This window comes from Homalodisca vitripennis, chromosome X, assembly GCF_021130785.1.
Source record: "Homalodisca vitripennis isolate AUS2020 chromosome X, UT_GWSS_2.1, whole genome shotgun sequence".
NCBI lineage: Eukaryota > Metazoa > Arthropoda > Insecta > Hemiptera > Cicadellidae > Homalodisca > Homalodisca vitripennis.
This window is the reverse complement of record NC_060215.1, coordinates 98,618,927-98,645,431: the sequence shown is the minus strand read 5'-3', so window position 1 is coordinate 98,645,431 and position 26,505 is coordinate 98,618,927. Positions and strand designations below refer to the sequence as shown.

At 31.7% G+C, this 26,505-nt stretch overlaps 1 protein-coding gene across 2 annotated transcripts; it reads right to left on the bottom strand.

Annotated features, from left to right (window-relative positions):
* Positions 1 to 1,438: 1,438 nt before the first annotated feature.
* Positions 1,439 to 25,427, bottom strand: LOC124369734 (zinc finger protein 880-like). Of its 2 annotated transcripts, none has more exons than XM_046827798.1 (3): positions 25,141 to 25,427; positions 17,641 to 17,763; positions 1,439 to 5,206 (listed from the first exon to the last, which is right to left on the bottom strand). In XM_046827798.1, exons 1-3 carry the CDS (start codon positions 25,174 to 25,176, stop codon positions 4,766 to 4,768), a joined length of 600 nt encoding a protein of 199 aa, XP_046683754.1. In that variant the 5' UTR covers positions 25,177 to 25,427; the 3' UTR covers positions 1,439 to 4,765. The 2 variants fall into 2 exon arrangements, with proteins under 2 accessions (XP_046683754.1, XP_046683755.1); XM_046827799.1 differs by having other exon boundaries at positions 17,641 to 17,760; positions 25,141 to 25,425.
* Positions 25,428 to 26,505: the final 1,078 nt, after the last annotated feature.

The window sequence follows — 26,505 nt, the reverse complement described above, 5'->3', positions numbered from 1 at the left end:
TGGTGTTGGTTGCCAGCGTGGTAGGTAGAGGTGCAGGGTAAGATTAGTTTGGGGTAGGCTAATTGAAAGGAGGGGCAGAGGCCTCAAGCATTGTCCTGACTGAGGAGTCCGTTTGTCTGTTGGTTTTTTATTTCTTATCATCTAACAATTCGTCGTTTATCCTTATTTTGATTACCTACATTCACTGATAAGTTTGTTTGCTATTGCGTCTCTTCTATAACCTCATACAGTATTGATTTTTCTTCTTTACCACTATGAGCGTTATCTGTATTTATATTATTAAATCAATTATTTTTCTATATATTTATTTTTTTTACTAAACAACGTTATTTTGACATCTTATTTCCCTAAGAAAATTATTTTTGAATTAATGGGATTCAACCTCTCACGCACAGGTGCTATGCACCTATGTGAGGAAACATTTCCACAATCATTAGAGCAGTCTATATATATATATATATATTATTATATATAGATATAGATTATATATAATACTATATTATATATATATATATATATATATATTATATATATATATATATATATATATATAGTATTTAATTTGTTTGCAATTTTATGTTTTGGTGTTAATTACTAAAGTAGTTTTATATTATAAATGTTAAATTATGCTCCTATGATTTTTGATTTGATTTGATTTCATAGAATTTGAAATGTACATCATACGAAAAAAAAATCAAAAGTGTTCAAAGGTTTATTATTGTATATAATTTATACAATATTATAATTAAAATTTATTATTTAATTTAATTTATTTAAATTTATAATTAAAATCATAGAATTTGAAATGTACATCATACGAAAAAAAATCAAAAGTGTTCAAAGGTTTATTATTGTATATAATTTATACAAAATTATAATATAATTTATGCTATTAGGTAATGTTCATTATTCTCATTTTTCATCACAAGTAATGTGTTTACTTAGATGTGATTATTAATGTTTCAATATGTATCATTTTTTAGTTCTGTACTAAGTTTAAACTCGCTTTACCTTAATAAAGTAGAGTGTATGTTTTCTGTACAACAAATTAATTTAGGGTGAAATAAGAAACCATACTTGTTTATTTGAAAACATGCAGCCTTTATGTTTTATAATCACAAGTTTTGATTCTAGGGACCAATCCATGTGGTACATATTATTTCTACTATCTTATTATTATATTTCAAGGAGCAATATATGAAAAATATGGATCTAAAAAAAATTTTAATTATTTGAAATACATTCACACAAAATGTAACACAAGAACAATTAAATGATCAACTAATAACGAGAAAATTTTAAACACATTCATGCTGAAGATTGTGAAGGAGCCATCGATAGTTTTACTACAGATTTCAGCCTCAAAGGTTATATAATGTACATATCTGTTAGAATTTGACATGGTTTTAAAATGGAAATGAAATAAGGTTTACAACTGTTTAGTAAATAACACTTTTATTCAAACAAAACAAAGTGGCTATCATTTATTTGAGTCTCAATACTGCTGTAAATAAATAAAAACAAACATTATATTACATTAAGAAAACAAAAGTTCAAAGTAATAAATAAAAGAATAGTGACAATACAATTTTTTTTATTCATTCTTTACAAACCAATATATGTAACTAACATACTATTAAAGCTATTACTATCTTACATTATACTATTTTTAAATTGCCCTTCATAAATTTTTATGATCACCCTCTAACTTCAAAACATTGATCAATATGGGATTTCTAAAACCTAAATGTTACTGATTCTTTTTCAACACACAAACAAAAATATCTATGCTGTTAACTCTTTAATCCGAATTTCAAGTGCAATAAAATATAAGAATTTATTTTAAATACTCAATATATAAATAGGTTTTTTGTTTAGCATTTTATTTAATTTTAAATACAAAAATTATTCTTATGCAATACTGTAAATAATGACATATTCATATTATAGTATAGCATAAGAAATAAATAACTATTTGAGAAAGGAAAGAGGGGATATGTTTACACCATATAGAACTGTGAGGAGATAAAGACCAAAGTAAACCCATTTCTGTGAGTATTGTAACCAAGTAAATAAAATTAGTTTGTAGGAGAAAACTGAAGGTAAAAGATAAAAGAATTTATGCATACTATTTTATCTACAAAATTACTAGGTACTTCCAGTCCTTTCTCTTGCGTTTCAATTCTTCCATTGGTGTCAAAGAACCCACCCACAGATGCTCCTGTGTACAATCAATTTTGGAAAATTCCACAAAAATGATGGGAATAATTTATTTTAAATATTTCGTACTGTAGAAATTTCTATTTATAACTAAAAAGAACAAAAATAGAGATTTTAGACTAATTTGAATGACTTGTGAGTTTCATAGAGAATTTAATTTTTCAACCAAACAGTGCTTTTAAAAGGCACAAAACATATTAGGTTAGTATTTATTATAGTTTGCTCTCAGTGGTTGGTGGAGTATGGTGAATATTATACACAGAAGTCAAAGGGTATGAATTAAAAAAAACATTTCTGTACTTAATCCTCCAGACTTTCAGGATTCAAGTTTGATGATTTCTCGAAATATATTCATTATGCAAATCTGCAATAGAATTTAACTCAAATACACACACACTGTTCTATAAGAATATAATAAAGTATAATACGCACAACATGTTTGGAATTATTTCAAAATATGGTTCTACAAACTAAACAAAGTTTAAAAAAATGTTGTTTTTAATCAGTTAACAGAATAGAAATCACAGGATTTTCTCCAGGAAAATGTATTTGTAAATATAATTAAACATTGCGTAACACCAAATTATATACAGGCATAACACATTGTTATTTAGTATCACAAATATCACAGATCACAAGTAATACAGTAAAATATATATTTTTATACATTGTTTCATATTTTCTTCTTGGTTAATAAACTCTAAACATTATGGATTTTTACAAAAATTGGTACACAACCAGACAACTCAATATTTGTGGTTTTGCGCTAAAACTGTTCAGCAACCACAAGTTTTTTCAAGTTTATTTTTAATGAGTTTTGATATCTTTTCCAGTTCAATTTTAAAATTCTACATAATTTTGAAAAAATATATAATAAGTGTACATTTGCATAAAAATGTTATAGCAGTTTAGAAAAACTTTGCAAATCGACCAAAATGGACTTGCCAGTAGTTATAACATGGCCAGTTGCAGAGTTAAACAAAAATTTAAAACAAGTGCTACAAATTGAAAACATGTTAAAACAAACTGAAAAAGTGTGCTCTAAAACAATAAGAAAAAATAGGAGCCCTGTAAATCATATTTAAATTTATGTTATTTGGTGATACAAGTTCCAAGGTTACTTGTTCCTTTTTACCAGGTTTTTTTATAAAGCAATGGTTGTATTACAATATAAAATTTTACATGTTAGATCATAATGGTGTTCAAAGAGTATATAATGCCAATAATTTTACATATACTGTTTAACTGATTTATTATTTTGTGTCCACTCTGAGCTGAGCATTATATGCATATATTATGAACTATACATTACTACACATCTTGTTTTCTCCTTACTTCTAATTTATTTGTTATAAATAAAAGTAAAACAATTAAAAAACAAAATATAACTATAATAAATTCAAAAAGAAATGCTAAAATAATATCAACGTATAGTAAATTATTAAATATTTATATTTTATTTACAGTAATATAAGGTTTTAAACCAGTATTCATATCACATTTAGTCTATGTAATAGCCTATGTACACATTTGCAAAGTTCACTGTAATTTAAGTCAAACCCAAGTTTATACCTAAGTTACTTATTACTGTATGACAATAATTGAACAGTTAATAGAGTCTTAGCATTTGCAAGAAATACATATATTGATCGTTTTGTGGTAAGGAGGGAGAAGAAAGGTGATATATCTTATAGTCAACAAATTATATATTGTTCTCACTGTTTGGCAGTATTAGCATCCCAGAATGTCTCTTCTACATAGAGAAAAACTAAAAAATGTACACATACTTTGAAAAAAAAATATAATAAATTAATGTAGTCAGAACAAATTTATTGTGTGACTTACTTATTAGCATTCAAGCTCATGACATTATAGTTCATGACATAAAAATTTACAAAGGGGATTTCTTGAATGATATGTATTATAAATGAGACATTTTTATTAGGAGTTTTTCTTTGTCCAAACAAACCTTTTTCATTTTCGGCTTTAATTTGCTTCAAACTTGTCACAAATGTAGGTTTAGGTATCTTTAAAGCTCTTTATCACCCCCAATTTTCCCACAGCTCCAAAACTCACTCATATTGGTAAAAAGACAAATATTATTCAACCAAAATGATTAAATAAATAATCTATTTCATACAAAACAAGTGACAGACAACAATAAAAAGTAGTTTAAACACTACTTACACGATGAAGATGTGTTTTCACCATTTTTATCCTATCAATTGTTGCAGTGAGATATTTTGTATTTCTTTATATTTTTATCAATAACCATTCAAACAGTGAATACATTTTTAGATAATCTATCTGTACACAGAAAATACTCGATAAAAAAGTCTTAAATAACTCTATATAGTTTTATAAACATATAACTGTTTGTAGACAAAAAACGATGTTAATATTAAAATTGAAAAAAATAAAATGTTTACAGTGAACCAATCCTTATTCAATACATCATTTAATTGTAAATATATTCTTTTTTAAAATGAGCTAATTTATGACAATGTGATCATACCTTATAATCATATTCATACAATAACACATTCTATGATTTTATACATGCACGCTCCCGCAGGTGAAAGCCTAAATAACGTTTTTTAGCAAAACCCACACCACAATAGTCACAGTGGAATGGGTTTTCTCCGGAATGAACACGTTTATGCCTTAATAAATTACACTTCTGTGTGAAACATTTCTCACAAGTGGTGCACTTATATGGTAACAAACCCATGTGTATCCGTTCATGTTTTACCAAATCACTTTTTTCAGTAAACGACTTAGCACACACGTCACATGTGTAAGGTTTCACACCAGCGTGAACGAGTTTGTGCCTCATTAAATGGCATCTTTTTTTGTAATATTTACCACATAAGGTGCATTCAAATGTTTGCAGTCCTTTATGTATTAATGTATCAGACACTCTACTGGAGATTGATGGACTAAACGAGTAAGCCTCCAGATCCGGACAGCCATAATTTTGTTCATCCTGAAAATCAAAGTATTATATTATTACCACAAACAGGAATTTAAGTACCTATATGTCTATAAGAACATGAGAAACTTTCTGACTAAGAGAAAGTCGAGAGTGAATATATGCACTAGCTATTACTTGTTGATTCGGGGACGGCTCGATTACTCCACTGATCGTTGGCCCAACGACCCTCCTGGAAGAAATGTAATTTGTACAGAGGATCGTTGGCCCAACGACCCATTTTACAAACATATAGAGGTTCGATTACTCCACTGGTTCGTTGGCCCAACGACCCTATTTGTTTTATTTCTGTAAATTGTAAATATAGGGTCGTTGGTCCAACGAACCTTATATTTTTTATTTACTGGTATAGGTTCGTTGGGCCAACGATCAGTGGTGTAATTGGACCATGAATTAATATTAAGCAATAATATTTGAAGGGGGTCGTTGGGCCAACGAACCTAAGTGAAATGAATCGTACGATGTTCAAAAGAGGGCCGATTACACCACCAGGCGTTGGCCCAACAACCCACGCCGCTACATTGGCTCATTTCAGCGGCCAGAGGGTCGATTAGTCCACTACTTCATTCTCCTTCTCCTTATAAGTCCCCTTGCAAGGCAATGTTTTACTTTTTTAGCACTCCAGTTAGCATGTTGTTTTAGTGTTGTTCTCGAGATACTAATGTATGTAGGAAATATGTCATAACTGATAAAGTAACCACATATTGTATATTAAATACTAAAAATAAAATATATACATATTAGTAGGAGTATGTGCTATTATATTAGTATCCACAAATGCTACTATGAGATGAAATTTTGTTTTTATCATTACCCGTTTAATATTTATATAACAATGTTGATATCAAGTATAAGTGGTTTCATATGTAACCCAATATTAGATTATTAAATTTCGTTGATAGTTATATTTTGCATGGTTAATAAGAAGTCGGTAAAATGTATTGGAATTCTGTAAATGTCGTTAGACACGTATGTTTTACAGGTTTAGGAATAATTATAATAGTAATATCATATAAAGTCTTAACACCATTTCAAACCCGATTATATTTTCATAATAAAATGTATCGAGGATTATTTTGCATCTTAAAAACCTATTATTGTAAGATTTCTCAGGGTCCATAATCCTTAATATCATGTGAAAATTAATAATTGTGTAATAGTATAACTACAGTTTGAAGCGTTATTTACATATTTTATGGTGTTTGACATTTGACACAGGTTATTAATATATTATTACACAAGAATGCAATTTTAAACGAATGCTATGTATAGTTTGATAGATGAACCACTTTCACTAAAAGATATTTTGTAATCATTTTAATTTTAAATCTTAAATCTTTGGAATCAAACAATTATAAAATGCAAATAACGTAACAAGACACACAATGGAAAAATATAACACAAGATTTATATGTAAAGAAGAATATATAGTATTTGTCGATTATTACATTGCCAGTGCCATACAATAATTAAGGTTGACTGAGGTTTTGAGCAGGACGTTATGGTGTTAGCTGAATTATTGAATTAATTCAATTTAAATAATTTCAATAAGATGGATATTCTTTTGAAGTAATCTATAATGAATAACTTTTATAAACTATATCAAGACTCCTCCTAAATACAAACACTTATTCATTGATATAGATAATAATCATGCAATAAAGCTACACTATTTAACGATGTGTTATTGGTTGACCACAATAAATCGATACTGGAAGTATATGATATATAATCTAATTAAAAATATATTTTAAATGATAAAGAATTAGTGCAGTTTGTTTATACCAGTTTATCAATAAAAATATTTCTATGAAATATAAATATTTTATATTTTGCTCACCTTACTTTAATAAATTTTCTTTCATGCATACAAAACAATCAGGTAATACAGTTTATTTGTTAAGCCATACCGTTATTTGGAAGCAACGTAATATATAATTTTATTTTAAACATTAGGTCTGTGGTAAAAGAGAACTGGATACAAGCAAAATATTAACATCAACTGTGATGTGTGTAAACTGTTGATGGTTTTTGAAATATCAAGCAAAGAGAATAACAGTATAATAACAGGGTATAAGCAATTTAAAAAATATTACATATTTTAAAAGAAAACTTAATTTTAAATTTAAGAATTATATCAGGTTTGGTTTTAATATCATACACATTGTACATTTCTGACTACTACATTTTAAACTCGTTTTAATATTAAATCTGCTCAAATCAACAGTTAGGCCAGTGTAGTAGTTTAAATTAATGACATCGCTGATTTTGTTTTTTTTTTTATGTACAAAAGTGAAGTAAAATATAGTTCTTTAAAAACCTTTAATTCATAAACTGGTATCAATTGGTGAAAAGATTTCAATGCATATTTAAAATTGTAATACTAATCTTATAAATGAAATAATAGACGTTAATTTTTATGGAGAGGCTGGTCTCTTTCGAATCCTTATTCTGCTCTTCCTCATGTGCCATTGACCTTTATGAGGATCATAACAAATAAGGGGAAGATTCGGTACAGTACAAGACCCACAGACTGGTTTAAAATCTTACCTCAGTGTATCTTGCCATATGAAAATAGGTGTTGGTTTGTTTTGAATTCTTTTGGAAACTAAGGATTTTAGGGGCAGACGAAGGCAAACGTATTTTTTTGTAATTAGAACATCTGTCAACGGCAATTACTGATGTCAGTTGTTGTTCAAGACAATTATATGATTCAAAATATAGCAATGGAATGTCTTTGTTTTTAAACAATTGAAGTGGTTGTGAAGTTCCAGGCTTTGTGCTTGAGATTGGACGAATGAAGAGAAAGTATTTTCAAATCAGCCATAATTTAGGTTATTGATCGAAAATTATTATTATATCCTCGTTCCCGGAAGCCAGCTTATCCGTGTGGCCTTACACTTACTTCCTGGCCTCTGTGCTGTTGTCTTGTCTTCTATATCAATCGGCTCTTCTTCGTTTCATTGACAGAACATGTCGTCATCACAATTTATTGGTGACTAAGGAAAGACTTAAGTTTCCTCGATAAACGGTTCCGTGAATTCGTGCACAAACGTGATGGAAATATTAAAAAACATAAAGATTTTTGTATTGATATTGTTGATATTGATATTGATTGTATTGTATTTTGTTGTGCTTTAAAAAATAATTCTGTGTTTTAATTTGTAATCACGGCTACGAGGGGTATTAGAAAAATAAGGTTCCCTATGCCGCCAAGACAGAATGCAATATGTTGGGAGAAATCTAGCAACACTGTCTTACTCATCAGCTGCCCCTCTCTCTGTCCATACTACTCGCGCCTCCCAACGTCCAACAGTGCCGGCCTAGCTGCCTTCGAAGATGGAGCTTCTTATCGTTGTTACCGCCAGATGCGAAATTCGTGCTGTGATACGTTTTTTAAATGCAAAACAGATTTCACTTATTGAAATTCATCGTCAGTTAGTCGAAGTTTATGGGGAAAACTGCACATCTGTTCAACACGTTCGGAAATGGTGTAGAGAATTCAGTGAAGGCCGCATGGAAATTCACGATGAAAACCGAAGTGGACGGCCTTCAGTTTCAGATGGAGTTGTTGAAAAAGTTAAGACAATATTGCTTGAAGATCGGAGAATCACCATTCACGAATTTGCTTTGCTTATTCCTGAGATTTCGAACTGAGATGCGCGATCCAGAACCGCCGGAGAGTAAGATTGTCCAGTGGTGTGAGGCTTCTCCATGACAACGCTCAACCTCATGTCTCACGTCAAACTCAAGAACTGCTGACAAATTTTGGCTAGACTATTGTGCCCCATCTACAGCACAGACCTAGCCCCAAGTGATTATCTATTATTCCCAAAATTAAAGAAACACTTGGGTGGCCAACGCTTCAGTACCGATGATGAAGTCAAGGAAGAGGTTACTCGATTCCTCAAAGGATTGGCGGCAGAATTCTACAACATGGGGATAGAAAAGTTGCAGCATCGTCTACAAAAGTGTTTGGACAGAAACGATGATTATGTGGAAAAATAGCTTAACTTTTAAGTTTTAAATTGATGTATAACACTAAGTAGAAATATAGAGCTGTCTATTTTAAAATACCATGGGAACCTTATTTTTCTAATACCCCTCGTATTTACAAATTTTGCTTATAAACATATTTTTTTCGTTTTCATAGTGGTTACTCATAAGATAAATATATAAACATGTTTCTAACGCTCAGGCAAATCCGATGGCATGCATCATCGAACCAATGTACCTTATGCAGAAACGAGGATTCAAGCAAAATTTCAAGTCAATAGTTAAGTTAATCCTCACAAACATTTATGCACCCACTCCCATTGACATGCAGAGGAAGTTGTCCGAAAAACATTTATGATCTTGAACTACGACCCTTGTCTCCAAGGGAAAGGGAATTAAATAATTATCGTCATTTATCCCAAGGAATCTCCATGTCAATTTTGGTTAAAATCCATGGGTCCCTAAATCCTCTATAATTGTCGTAAAGAAATGTGGAGTTGGCCCTAGAACTTCGTATCTATAGTTCAACATTTGGGCCATGTCAATGTTGGTTGAAATCTAAGGATCAGAACACCGTCCAGCAGTACTGTTCGAATATGGATTTAGTTAGAGGGATTTACTATACTTGAAATAAGAAATAGGTTTATGATATTATATATGTATGAGACAATAGTTCCACATGGTTCGGTGCCCCGTAACGAGGGTCTTTGTTATTATAAAGACAGTTTACTTTGAAATATTTTGAACAGTCTATCAATTATACTCAATAAATACACATCTCGTTAACCTATATACAAATGTTATAATAATATTTTAATAATAATATTATTATAATATATTAAATATAATAGGCATCAACCTAACCAGATCAGAAGGTTACGTGTTTAGACCACGTCGAGGTCACCAATATAAGATAAGGTTTTGTTGATTCCTATTAAATAACAAACTTGTATATACAGTACATGGTAACGAGATGTGAGTATAAATTGATATACTGTTCAAAATCTTACAATTTAGACAAACAAACTGTCCTAGTAATAACAATCCTCGTTGCTAGGCACTGAACTATGTAAAAATAAGGCTACATATATATTATTTTTAATATTATATATTTCTACTGTACTTTGCACCTGCAGCTCCGCTCTCCCCTCCATGTTTTACTACATTTCAAGAGCCCGACAACCCTACATATAAACAAAAACCCAACAAGAAGAGTAATGTTCTTAATAGATGTTTCTCTACATCTATTTAGGTGAAATTTCACATATAATACGAAAAAATACCATTTAAAGCAAAACTAGATGCTCAAAGATTAATTTGTATAGTAATTTGTTTAAACAATAAAAAAACCTAGATTAAGAATTTGATAAACATTGCAATTTATAGTCTGAAAAACAAAATACCACATCGACCATATACATGCATTCACTGTAGTTGTAATCCGAGGTCAAAACCCTCAGGCGTTTCACTATAAAGTCGGTTTGTGGAATGAAAGATTAACAAATAAAGTTTGAGACAAGTCAAGTGCCTATTTTCCATTCAATTTTTGCTCCATGTTAAAAATAAAGCAGGCGGTAGCTACTAGCGTGTCCTCTTACGTACGGGATGCTCGCATAATCAAGCTACATTAGATACCGCTAATAAAAACTACACAGTGTCGATAAAAAACCCTCAAAACTAGCCTAATGATTGATTGATCCACTGACTTGAGTAAAGGTTTAGACAAGTAGTACTAATGGGGTTATAGAAGCGATGCGACAATATGCTTTTCGAGGCCACATCACGCCCAACCCCGAACACAACACTAACACTGTTGCTGTCTTCACTTTTACATAGAGGGTAACTACAAAGGTTTCTTGTATTATAGTCAATTTACCTAAGGTTTACGCTGACACTCTAAGTAATGTTTGATATGATAAAGGTTGAGTTTTAAAGTGACACAAGCCTGTTTTATGTATTTTTGGATCGGTTTCTGTAAAGTAATTTATACACATTCTTTTAATTTTTCTTCTTTTAGCCGCCCCTCAAAAACCTGCCTTTCTCGGTGGCCGCCTAGTTTGCCTAATGGGCACGATTGATTCTCCTTCTGTACAGGCCCACTCCTTCACTATCTAAGTCATACTTGACAATAATATAGCAAATTTGAGGGTTTTAAAAATGTCATAGAACACTTCTCGGTAGTTGTTAATATAATTATAATAACCTTAAATACTAAAAGACGAGCTACATGATTTGATAACATCTAAGTTGTGCAGTTCATACCACGTCAAAACGATGCTTACCCAATTAAATTCTTACAATGTATCGGTTTTTATGTGGAGAACTATCTTAAACAACAGATCTTAAACCGGAACAATATTGTGACTGAGGGTAGCTTTCCACGGTTAGGCAAAAATATTTGGTTATGACACCGGCCGTGTAAACCGAAGAACTAATACGTTTACTACGTATATTTTATGACGTAAATTAACTGTAAAAGAAAACCACCAGGCTCAATGAAAACTGAATAAAATCATGTAAATAAACTCGTTGACTGCGACTTCATGTTACGGTCGACAGTTGTCACTCTTCACATCAGCCATCACAGCGTATAAAGCTACAACGAAGACGCCAAAGAAAACTTTTACTTCAGATTATAACTATTAATAATTATAACACGGTTTGTCACGGAAACATCAATTCAAGTTTGCATGTGTCAACTTGGAAAGAAACTGAGGAAGACACCATCAAAAGAATAATCTTGAACTTATGGGAAATTTAAGCTCTAGTTGTGTTTAGTTGCTTGTGAAACTTGAATTATTTTAGCGACATCACTAATAACATTGTATTTTTAATATATTACAACAAATTGCACTATTCTACTTATAACTAAGAGTCTAACAGCTGCATTACGGTTATAGATTACCTCATATAGAGTACCTCATATAAGATAATGTAATGCCTTCTCTCACATCCCATTAATAATCAACATTACTTCTTCAGACGCCTATATTTTAAAGTTGGCAACATATTCTCAATTAAGTTTTAATGATTGATAGTTTTCTTTAATATGTACTGTACATGTAGTTTATATCCATCTGAAGAAATGTATCAGATACATGAAAATGTTTAAATGCTTCAGAACATTATACAATGGCTTTTTGAAGAGAATTGGCCAGTTCTTTTACTTGTACATGTATATGTATATGATCAAAAACGATACTAATGTAGTTTCAACAAAGATTAAATCACACTTTTGCCGTTTATAGAAATTTTATATACATATATATATATATATATATATATATATATATATATATATACATTTTACCAGCTTTTTCTTATTGGAAACTAAATGCTTAATATATCATCAAACACTCCAATAAATGACAAATTTTTATTTTTGTGAGGCCTTTCGTGCTCAATGAACACAGAAGGTGCTCAGTTATGTGGGTCTGACAATGTGTTCATTGAGCACGAAAGGCCTCACAAAAATTAAAATTTGTCATTTATTTGAGTGTTTGGTCATATATTAAACGCATATATATTAGTTACGTCAATGACGTAAAGAAATGGGGAAAAAATATATATTACGTTTATATTAACCAAAGTAGTTTTTTCTTTACCGACAAACAAATAATAATGTAGGCCTACAAGTTACCTCATACCTGCATTTAATTAATATTAATATTTATAGTTATATATATACAGGGGTGCTGAAAAGTCCCGGGACGGTCTAATAACTTTTGAACTAATTACAATATAAGAACCAAAATTTACATCAAGCTTTTGCTCATATAAAACTATTATTTTATGTATTTCACCATGATATCCTGCTTATGGGGGACGTCCCGCTAGGGGTTGGTGAAAATTCTTAAATAGAAGCATAGGTCGAGTCGTACATCAAATTAAAGCTCTTTTAATTAGAAACATTTTGGCGAAAATCTGACGTAAAACAGTTGACGCATTACAAAATGGCGGACACTCAAAGATTATCAAATACAGAATTTTTCAAATGCAAACATTCTGGTTGTTAGAGAAAACTGAGACACTTAATCTTTTATTTTACTTCTTTTTACTTCAAATCACTTACCAAAACAGTTATAACAAATGTTCAAAGTGTTTGCCTTCAGTTTGCTGACAATATCCCAATCGATTGTAGAAAGCTGATATCGCATTGTTTAAACACTTTGAGTGCTGGCCCTAAATGACATGTAACTCTGTAGAATGCTGGGCGTTTTTGGTGGTTTTCAAAAATTTATTTAAAAAAAAGTATTTAAGGTATGAGAAAAATACTTACATACCTTAATTCAGCTTACTTTCGTCTTTCTTTTAACGTGAAATTTTTTGTGGTTTTTTTAAAAACTACACATAAAAAATGTTTTTTAAAAACATATATTTTTGGAAAAAAAAATTATTTTTTAAGACAGTTTTTTTTATCTAACTTACTAAACTAAGCATACATACAATTATTTACAATGACCCATTTACAAATATAAACTGTCCTTTGAATAATACAAATCATGTTTTTATGTTTTGTAGTTTTTTGACAAAAAACTATGCCGTCATATTGATGCGTCGGCATCACTTTCGCTGTCAGCACTGTTTTCAGCATCTGTAACATAATAATATACTATGTAAAATATGAATATATTTTTATTTTATTCATAAGAATAAAATATTAGTTGTATAAAGTTAATTTATTATAATACAAATTATAGTTTGATTCACTAAAACAATAACATAACCAAACTTTTAGACTGATGTTTATATGATAAATAGACTTACTTATTCTTACCTGAAGTATGTGTCTAATCTTCTTCCATTAAATCAGGATCAATGTCAGAATCGTCAAAAATACTATCTACTCCAATAAAATTATCTTTATCTAATACATCACTGATCGCAACGTCGTTCAAGCTGCGATAAGCCATGATTGCGACATCGACTGCCGGCTGCAACGAACGTCACGTTAGCGGCACGTAAACAACACGACCGAAGTTGCTTTGTCATTAAGCTCATACAATACATCTGACGCTTTCTAGCGGTGAATTGTATTACTAAAAACCCAAATAACATTGTAGAGTAGGCAAAACCCGTTTAAAATACGGACAATGTAATATAATACCAATTGAAATGACAACCACGTAAAACTACGGGATTAGCATTCTTCGGAAGTTTCGCCGTTCCGTAAAATTACGGGATTAGCACTCTAAGTGTTAAAGCTTGGACAGGAACACCCTGAGCTTCTCTTACAATACGGTTTCTCAACTCATCCAAATTTTGAGGTTTTGTTTTAAACACTTTTTCTTTGAGGTAGCCCCAAAAGAAGTAGTCTAAAGGGGACAAATCTGGAGAACGGGCAGGCCATTCTATTGTTCCCCTTCTACCAATCCACTTATGTGGAAAGACATTGTCTAAAAAATGTCTTACATGTACGCCATAATGTGGAGGGGCTCCATCTTGCTGAAACCAGATATTTTCATTAAACAGATGCCTTACCTCATCACATGATCTAATACGGTCACCAAACCTGCGCATCATTAATAAAGTTATTCTTTTCTCTCGGAAAGCGCCATAGCAAAATAAATTAGCACTACTGAAACTACTTGCAAAATTAGGGCTTGAAGACTTCTAAGTGACTGAGTTGATAAAACAACTGTATCTGTCAGCTGGCAATTTCATTGTTGTCTTTTTGGTCTTGTTTGCTCCAGCTGATTACCTTCCAGATAAGGAAGGTAATAACCTTACCTGCTGATAAGGAATTTCCAGATAAACAATGCGATATCAGCGTTCTACAATCGATTGGGATATTGTCAGCAAACTGAAGGCAAACACTTTGAACATTTGTTATAACTGTTTTGGTAAGTGATTTGAAGTAAAATAAAAGATTAAGTGTCTCAGTTTTCTCTAACAACCAGAATGTTTGCATTTGAAAAATTCTGTATTTTATAAATTTTGAGTGTCCGCCATTTTGTAATGCGTCAACTGTTTTACGTCAGATTTTCGCCAAAATGTTTCTAATTAAAAGAGCTTTAATTTGATGTACGACTCGACCTATGCTTCTATTTAAGAATTTTCACCAACCCCTAGCGGGACGTCACCCATAAGCAGGATATCATGGTAAAATACATAAAATAATAGTTTTATATGAGCAAAAGCTTGATGTAAATTTTGGTTCTTATATTGTAATTAGTTCAAAAGTTATTAGACCGTCCCGGGACTTTTCAGCACCCCTGTATATTTATATTTTCATCAAATGTATTCACGCTCATAATGAAGATAAAATTACTACAGTCCAGGAGGAGCGGCTGCCGTGCCGCCTGCCCTTGACCATAGTGGACTAATCGATCAGTGGAGTAATCGACCCTTTTCATTTGAAATGCAATGTTTTATTTGATCGGGTTGTTGGCCCAACGACCCAGTGGACCAATCGAACCTCTATAAATTATAAAACGGGTCGTTGGCCCAATGACCAGTGGTGTAATCGAACCTGCATTCTACAATTTAACTTGTTACTGCAATAGGGTCGTTGGCCCAACGAACCATATACGCTATTAGTATTTGTAAGTAAATTTTGGATCGTTGGGCCAACGAACCTTGGTTGTAAATTTACTGTTTAAGTTGTAAATAAGGTTCGTTGGGCCAACGACCCATTTTAGTTATGTTTTACTTTATGAAACAAATCGGTCCGATTACACCACTACAGATGGACCCTCTTATTTAAAACTAAACTAATGTTTGGGTCGTTGGGCCAATGATCAGTGGAGTAATCGAACCAGACCCGTTGATTCATACACATTTTCCTACAGTATAACAAGAAAGTTGTAGGAAATCTCTTTGAAACGCATCCTGAATATTTTTGAGATAAATTATTACTACTGGAAAATATTTAAAAAATTATGAAGTATTTGAAACTAATTAAAAGTTTGAATTACTAAATTAAAATTTAAGCATGCTAGAGCTCTGAAAACGGGGATCAAAGCATTTTTTGGTGAACACCTACAAAGTAACAAGACTTTTGTATACATGTCAGTGTCCTGATATAACGTTTCATATCATTGTTTCAACATTTTCTGAAATGTTATTAGATTTTAATTTTAAAGTCTAATGAGTGGACACCTAAATTTGAAGTATATCTCATATAACTGAGAATTATAAGCTAACATAAATTACTACAAAATTTAATGATTCAGTTATTTCTGGAATTTTATTAGTTTTTTAAATTTACAAGTGATTTGGAAAGAAGCATGAAACATCCTATAAACACATATAAAGACCAATACGGTATCTCAATTGTAGTTTTTATTATGTAAAACACAACAATGTAACAACATTTGTCACGGGAATATTTTAGATTTCTTCTTAGCAAGCACTTGTAGCTCAGGAATGTTGTACATTATTAAATATCAAGACATAGCACCCAATACTTATGGAGATTTCATGATAAATTAGTTTAGTCGTGGTTTTATGTGAATTTCAGGTAGAGTACTAGATAGGATTTATATGAGACTAACAGCCTAATATTAATTTGTAATGTTTTCAGACTTCTCAATGTGATGAAAATTATCACTAAAGTATCACTGATATTTTGTGGATACCTGTGGTTAGTAGACATGATTTATGAAATATATTTTAGAGAACATTTATAATATATTTCAAGCCTTAGCACACTATAATAACAAACACTCTGAGAGACATACAACATAACAACATTAAATGTGAGTGATATCATGTTTTTGCTCAAATCCTCGCATTTACTTATGTAAAACTGCAAAACATTATGAGTATCAATTCTAAAGAATTACAAAGCTTGTTAGGCTCTATGGGTCTCTATAGGCCTTGTGTGACAGTTTTTGATAAAAATGCATGAACACTGGACAGAATATTAAACAAAATTAACAAAATAAGATTTTTGAACTAATAAACAATATTGATCAAGGTCAAAAGATAATGATTTTGTTAACTAAACACTTTTCAATAGTAATATATAAAAATTTAAATAAGATTAACTAGTATCCTTGAACTAGTTTTATCTGTGCAAGATAGATAAAATCTGAAAAAATATAAATGTTCATTTACTATCTGAATTACTTCAAAGCTACAATTTTTAAAACTCTGCCTTATTGTACACCCACAGCACAAACAGAATTGAGTTTTTGTATAATATCTTACTGAAAAGTGCTGTCGGTTGGGTTTAAATATCTCAAAATCTTAATTATGTTTGCAATGTGTTGACGCATTGTGAACTGAAAAACTGAAATGATGTTCGCCATTTCATCTGACATATCTGCATAATGTTGAAACTAAATTATTTTACTCCACTTCAGTTAGCCTTTTCAAGTTTTGTAGTTGGAATACAATTATACCACACTATAAAATAGACATATAACAATTAAATACATACTATTTAAAAAGAAACTGTATCCTCAAAATTACTGTTTTAATTTTACCTCATTAATTTCGTTTTCCACTTTACAAAACTGTAGAGGGTCAATCTCAGAATCCAAGTCTATTGCAGGCGGCAGTCTACTTATACAGGGCTTGTTTTCAATGATCAATATTTGAAGATTCTGCTGAAAAAAGGATTTATAAACAGAAGTGTTACATGAAAAGTGCAAGTTCCACTAGTCCTTTAAGATTGTTTCATATTAAAAATAATATGTACTGTTTCATGCTTACATTTATACCTAGTTTCTCACATCAGGTGATGTAGTCTATTTACAGAAACACTAATTTATCATATTAACTAGCAACGTAAAGGGAAACGTAGAGTGAATGCTGAAGGGATCTAAGTGCATTAGTAGAATCTCTTGAAAAATTGTACTGGTGAGACATGGGCATTGAACTTTATCCCCTTTGTGACAATCTGTTTCACTATATACTGGCCATATCTGAATGACAACTAGGAACAACATTGCTCAAAAATAAAAAATTTGTTGTCGCTTTACATCCAGGTGCTATAATATTAAGTAATTATATACGGTACTTGTCACCTACAATGATGTTTATTACTGAAATAATATGTTAGCTCACAATGCATTTATGAAGAATCAAGAAAACTAAATAAATACCCAAAGAGTTCAGGTATTTGCAGATAACTGGCCATATCATCACAAGTTCTAAGTCTGCTGATAAACCAACTAGTGACAATGAGAAGAGTCTGTCTAGAGTACGTTTGACAGTTGTTATGGCAGGTTATAGTTGGTAAAGTAAATTTATTTATATTTTCATTGCTTTCCCAGAGCATATATATGCCTTTGTATCAGCTACCATGAATGCTTGCATCTTTAGTGGGCTTAATACCCCAAGCACTCCCGTACCTGATTTGGGGGCATATTTGTGATCCGTTCATATTTGTGTGGACTCATGGCAGCATTTGAATTGGGAGCATTAGGTTTCTTTTGCAGATCAAGTTTTTATTTCAAGAGATGAATCAAATATAGGTAAATCATGATCATAATATCATAGTTGATAGGGATAGACAAAATTTAATTGTTAAGATTGTAACATTTTTTTCTTTGCATTTCTGACTTGGTCTTATTTAGTATTCTACATTCTTGATAAAAACATCAAGTTTTAATAATAAAAAGTATTGTGGTGATTAGTATATTGTATACAATTACTGCTTATCCTTTTTCATTTGTTTGATTTTTGTTATACCTGTACCTATTACTATTAATACAATGTACAACTGAACTACCAACACCCTACAATATTACTACTAATGCGTACTATTAAGAATGAATGAAGCTCAATGATAAAGAAAACATTTTTAACATTTTTGTAGCAGTTAATGATAGTATGGTATAATTGTAACCAGAAGAGGCTGGTTCTTGAGCTGACTTCACTGACCAATATCTTAATTTTAACTCCACAAAACAATGTTAACCATCAAGGACTTTTACACCCCTAATCATGGGATGTCTCATTTTAAAGATATGATTAATACATATCCAAACACTTCAGTTGAAAAAATATTTATATTGTTTATCCAATTCAGAAAAATAATCTTAAACTTTTTGTACTTTATTGCTAGAATATTCAAAAAGTGTGCACTTTTAAAACTAAAAACGTATATAAAAACCATACAGCATTTTCATTTATTAAAAAGGTTTTAAAAATAAAACACCTGAAAATCTACAACCAAAATTAAGGGTGTAAATTTGTTTAAATTTTATCATAGTTCATTTGGGGTAATATTCAATGCCGTTTTTATGTCAGCTGGCTCTTAACAATGTCCTACTGTAAGAACTGTGGTGGCAACACTGGTGAGGTAATACAAGCTTGTATACAGGTTAGTTCTGGCTGACAAGATTATTCAGAGAAAATTAACATTATTCTCATATGGTTGGTCACATATAGCAGACTCTAAATAAATGTCTTAATTCATTCAGTTTGTTTGGAAATTTACAACATTTTTAGTAACTATAGTGTAAAGGATTTTTTTCAAAAAGAAACTTTTTTACAGTACCTTTTACTTGGTTGAGAAAAAACCAAATAACTACTTTGGTTAATTTACCACATTGCAATCGGGACAATGCTGCTTTGAACAACGAGTCTGGGGTTAATATCACAATCATGTATCTCTTGAAGGTGGTCTGAAAATGGTTATCTTGCTTGGGATGATTGCTGATGGATATTTCACTGCATTTTTCAGCTGTACAGTATTAACCACCTGTCCCTGAGCTTGGGACGATGCTGCTTTGAATACCAAATTTTATTTGGAATTACAGCTCATGGATGTTTTAAATGTAATGCTCAGTTATAAAGTATTAGCTACCCGTCCCTGAGCTCAGGATGATGCTTCTTTGAATACCTATCTGTGGTTGATGTCTGGAATCATGGATCTCTTGAAGATGGTCTGAAATTGATTACCTTCTTTGGAATTACTGCTGATGGATGTTTGACTCTGTAATGCTTGGTTGTACAGTATTAGCTACCCGTCTCTGAGCTCGGAACGATCCTGTTTTTAATAATGAGTCTAGGATTGAAGTGTACAATTATGGATCACAAGTTAAGGATTGACCCTGGGATAGACCTGTGTGTTGTCTTTAAGATAAAGGGACAAAGAATAGGCTTTAGATTAATGTATACACTGCCAATTGTAAGATATAACTTCCTATTATCTATATTTTACTTGTTATTTGTTAATTAACAGTCTTGAGGACACACACATTGCTTTGAAGGTAAATACTTCTTTTGAAACTAATAATTATTTATGCTGACTACTGAGAGAGACTAGCACAGTTCAGATGGAAAAAGAACTAACATACATGACAAGAATCTCTACCACCTTGTTAGATCTAGTGGATAAATCAGCCAATGTAGAAAGAAATCAATGTCAATGTGGCATCATTAATTGCAGAGACCACAGAATCTGCAAATTTTGAGTCATAAAATGATATACTACTGTGGCTACATTAAAATGTGAGAGAGAATTGTATAGATAAGGATAGACAAGATTGTATGGATAAGACATGAGGCAGAATATATCCTTTTTGTGCTCCCAGTATTTTTTTTAAATATCAGTGGTAATATATAGTTGTTTAAGAAATTTTTGTATATGTAAGTGACAAGGTAAATTTTATCTACATGAATTAGTAAATAGTTGTGTGAAAAACATAGTTCATGAAATTTAATTTCTAAACAAACAAGAAAGAGTTCTGTGATAGTACATGTTTAATCAAGAAATTTGGCTGAGCATTTTTGAAGTATATAACGCAGGAGGCTGTCACAATTTACATTTTGTCTGCCGGGGGAGGGGGGGGGTGAAAAAATGTCTTTTCTGTATGACTGTCTGTGTGTCTACAAATAAATATTTTTCTGCAGGACATCTCAAGAATGAAATAAGCTAAAGACATGAAACTTAGCCAGCAATCTCAGCAAAGCCTATTACACAACACGTGGTATGGTGTACTTCTATCTTGTTTATGTAAAATAAGTAGTAAGGTATTTATTTTTGAGACTATTATGTGTTATTTCGTATTGTTAATTAATGAAGATTTCTTAGTTCTGAGTATGTTGGAGAAAGTGAGTAAAAAAGTGCTTGTGCAGCAGTCAAATGAATTGGCTATACATCCTATATTTGTCAAGCAAGTTCTTCAAATGGTTTGTAAGTAGTATAGTAAACAACACGTTCAAGTTATTACAAAACAAACACGGATTAATCAAAACTCATGATGTTTAAATAATAGACGAAGATACAACATTATATATACTACTTTATCATATCGTTTATTATGTCTTTGAGATACTTAAAAATACGCTTAAGTATTTTGTTACATATTTCAATAGTCCTACAAAACAAATTTAGCTTGATGTACAGACAAGACAGAATTACGAAATGGATATTTTCTTTTATAAGATAGATATATTTACGTACAACTAAACAAAGTTAAATACAAAAATTAAGAATAGTATGTTTTTGCCAAGCAACTAATGTCCATGTGAGAAGTTGCTGGTGATGTTGGCATATCAATTGGCTCATGCCATGAAATCTTTTAAAATTTTTTTAACATGATACATGTGGCAGCAAAATTTTTTCCAAAAGTGTTGAATTTTAAACAAAAACAACAATGAATGGAAGTTGCTCAGGAGTCACTAAATGAAGTCAATGACGATGCAGAATTAATTAAACGTGTTAGATGACGAAACAGATGACGAAACTTAGATTTTATGGATATAACGCCAAAAGTAAAGCTCAGTCATCTAAGTGGAGGCATTCTGAATCACCAAGACCAAAAAAGGCTTGACAAGTGCAGTCAAATGTGAAGGTTATGTTCACAGTGTTCTTTGAGTTTAATGGCATAGTTCATCAATAATTCTTGCTACAAGGCCAAAGGTGAATACGCAGTACCACTGTACCTGCAAGTTTAATGCAATTTGCGCAAAGCAATAAAAAAAAAAACCTGGATTTGTGGCAAAACAGTTCATGGCTTTTGCACCATGACAATACACCTGTTCACACTTCATTGCTTATTCTTGAATGTTTGGCCAAAAACAGTACTGTAACGATGCCCCAACCTCCATATTCTCCAGACATCAATTCGTGTGACTTTTTTTATTTCTAAAAGTATAGAGATCCTCAAAGGGCCGTCGTTGTTTTACGAGCATACTAGATTATATTATAAATGCTTTACTAATATAGTTCTATACCTATGCTTTGCGATTTTAGTTCTAATTGGGTACCATCCATTACCAGGAACACGGTTTTACTGCGACTCAAACCCAGACATGGACATAGACTAGGTTATAAATGCCATGAGAAGAAACAGATTTCAGCAAATCATGAGATCCCTACATTATGTTGATAATAATAATCTAGTTTTAGACGACAAACTGTGGAAATTAAGACCAATGGTGAATAAAATCAAGGAGAAATGCCTGGAACACTTTCAACCAGAGCAAAATCTCTTATATGACAAAAGTATGGTGGAATATTTTGGTCATCACGGGTGCAAACAGCACATTCGAGGAAAACCCATCAGATTTGGGTTTAAGGTTTGGTGTCTCAACACTGTATCAGGATATTTAATTGAATTTGATGTGTACCAAGGGAAATCTATAGGTATACCTTCTGTTAACGAAGAACTGTTTGGGAAATCTTCAGCACCCTTAGTGAAGCTCTTAAATGAGTTACCTGTAGATAAACAAAATCACTCATATAGAATAAATGTTGATAATTTATTCACCAATCCGTATTTGCTGAAATATCTCCAAGACATTTCCTATTCTGGAATTGGGACGATCAGAGAAGACCGCCTATCATAAGATTGTCCACTTTTGGAAAAATTAAAAATGAAGAAGAAACCAAGAGGTTATTTTAATTCTGCTATCTGCAAGGAAGATGGAATTCTCATTTGTAAATGGGTTGACAATGGAGTAGTTAGTATTGCTTCAAACTGTCATGGAATAGAGCTGATTGTTAGGTGAAGCATTATTCTCATGATGAAAAAAAAATTTTGAATGACCTGCTGTATTCACCCACTAGAACAAATATATGGGCGGCGTTGTCAAGATGGACGAAAACATAAACAGATATTGTATATCAGTATGAAGGAAGAAATGGTACTGGCCAATTACTTACTTTGTTGGTTGATGTATGCATCAACAATGCATGAATTATTCGTAGATCCATTGGTCATAGCCAACCTCAACTAGAATTTAAGTGGGAACTCGCCACATACTATATAGAGAAATATGGAGTTGCAAGTAAGAGTCCAGGAAGGCCATTCTCTTCAAAGAGACAACTAAGTTGTAACAGAGTCTCCGATGATATTAGGTACGACAGGATTGATCATTTCGTTACTGGTGTTCCTGATAAGAAGAAGAGATGGGCCAGAGAAGGGTGTTCATCTATTGTCCGCAGAATGTTCAAAAAGTGTAATTTGTGATTGTGCATTCCATGTTTCTCAATTTTTCACTTTATCACCTATTAAAGAAGGTTTTTATGTTTTCTTGGCCCAGTAAAAATGTGTAACCCCATAAATTGTCTGTTCTTTAATAAACTGTTCAACTTTTGAAATAAATGTGTTTTTTTATTGATATACCAATTTCCTAATTTATCCTTCAATAGATCCCATTTTAATCAATGGTAGTGTATGCCTAGCGTTGCCTTATGGCAACATAATTTTTTAGGAACTTAGAGATATATTTTTTAAATTCCGATTGGTTCTTTTTAAATAACTATCAAACAACAACAAAAGCTGCAAAATACAAGTTACAAAAAATTAATTTGGGCTAAAACGGGTTAAGTGGTAACCTATTACTGGGATAATGTGTTACCAGCAACACCGTTATTTCAGAAACAACTGGACTGAATGATTTGGCATTCTCATAACTTTCTGGTATTAGATTAATCGCTAACCAGTAACAGCCACTGAGGCCATTTCGTGCAAGCAATGAGGCTAGGAATGGAAATATTACAGTATGAAATGTTATTACGCGATAAACATGGATTTAGATTAGGTTATCAAAAATATATTACTAGTAGTACTAAAGTAAAAGCTAACCTTTACAAGCGCTCACTTGATCTGAGCTTAAATTTGGCTACTAATTTTGCCAGAAGTGAGAGGTGGTGCCATCAAAGGCTGCACTGATGGCTAGGGGCATTTCTGTTTGGTACTTTCCAGACCTTACATCATGTCCCAGATTGTTCAACTTCTCTGATGTCAGGTCACGTTGGATAATCTGGAACGTGATCAAAGGTTGGGAAAGTACTAATCAGAAATGCCCTTGGCCATCAGTGCACTAATTTGGTAATTAGTGCCACCCCGCACTTCTGGCAAAAAAGGAAAACATCCCTTGGCCTAAATCAAATCTGGAATGTACTTAATTCGAGTTCAGATCATATAAGCACTGATAAATGTCGACTTTTCAGTTTTTATATTATAATATATACATATTGATAGCCTATTAATAAATATTAGATAGGGACTGAGTAATTGGGTACTACTGTATTGTATAGTGAAAATTTTAGATAACCAGTTTATAGTTTTAGTGATCTAAATATTACATTGTAACTTTTAAGATCGTAATATAGTGAAGCTATATTTTTACATATAAAAGAAATATACGCATTTTAAGTTATAGAAAATAATATAATTTTATTTACTAAGTTTAAGCACAAAATACTTACAATTACTTTACAGGGTAATACATCAGACAGCATTTAAACCGCTCTTATCAATAGTTGATTTGACAATTATGAATATTCAAGTGTTGGCCGCTTATCATACTGCAGCTCATTTTTTTTAAATTAGGGTAGCAAACATGTTTGAATAACAAGGTCTTGTTTACATAGTCATATGCTTAGATTTAGTCTAGAGAATAATAACAGAACAGCATATCAAAGAGCTACTTTAAAAAAATGAATCTATGTTTTACAGTCCCAAGTCAATAATAATCATAAACCTTTTAAATTGAAAAATCAACATAATCCTAAAACAAACCTGCTCTGATGAAAGGCCTGTATTTCCAGAGAACATGAGGACAGAAATGGTGTAAATATGTTTAAATATTATATACCTCCTGGCAGCTCACTAGAGTAAAGCATTAATGAACAACAAACACCACATTAATAACAATTAACTTTACTGACATGAATTATTCTTTTGAAAAATGCTACGCACGCTTTGAGGTTAACAAATCGTCCAATCATGACCAGATATTTAACACTGTCACAACACCAGCTGACAAGGAGCTGTTACTGTTAGTCTGTTACAAAACAGTCAAGTAATTGTTTTGTATATTTTGTTGTTGTCTGCCGTTGAACCAACAGGCTTCAAGTATTTTTTTTTCCTCTTTTTTAAGCCTCAGCTGCTATGACGACTTTATTGAACACTGGCTATCATGTTTATTCCTGATTGGCCCTCCTCGGGATTTGAACCCGTGATCTCTCAGTTAGAGAGCTGACACTACGCGTATATTCATTAGTCTAAGGAGGAGGATCTTCAAAGTATTCTATACTGCTACTGCTACAGAGTACTGGTTTTTTATTTGTTGTCCTTGCCACAGAAATAACTACTTTGTTGTTTTAAAGGCTTAACAGTGAATTACAGTCAATTATTATATTCGTATGTAACCAATTGTGTATATTTTACATGTGTACATTTTCTTTAGTATACAGTCAATCATTTCACAAATATTATCCGTAACGCTCTCTAAGAGTTGAACTGTTTTACTACTCGTACTCTTGTCGGATGAAAGACCCTAAAAATTCATCAGTATTCGCCAAAACAGCAATACGCGACAAAATAAAGTTGAGGAACTTTGTAATTCACTAAATTTCGATGTTTTAGTTGTATCAAAACATAGATCCACAGAGGAGACAATTAAAACCTTCAATTCAAATCACGTCATTTTTGTTGACTATGTTCACCAAATAAGAGTGGAAGGGGTGGTGTGTTTATTTGAGTTAAAATAAAACTCAAAATTAAACCTCATAAAATTATTTTTCAATCTGAACTGGATTGTGAAGTTGGAGGGGCAATTTTCCAACACATAATTTTTAAAAATCATAGCTATTGCGCTGTACATATCTCCAAACGGCTGTATTCGAATGTTTGTGGAAAAACTCGATTTGCTTCTGGAATCAATCCATAAACATGTATTTGTGATTATAGGAGATTCCTATTAACATTTTAGGCAACACTAGTCCAATTAAGACAATTGCGGAAACGCTGCGTGTTCTTTCCTTATTCAATTTAAAATATGCTGTGAACTTCAAACACGCGTAACTGGCACATCGAGCACGTCCATAGATAAAGTAATGACACATTTTCAGGATTGTCATGTCTCGGTTTTTTGACTCAGCC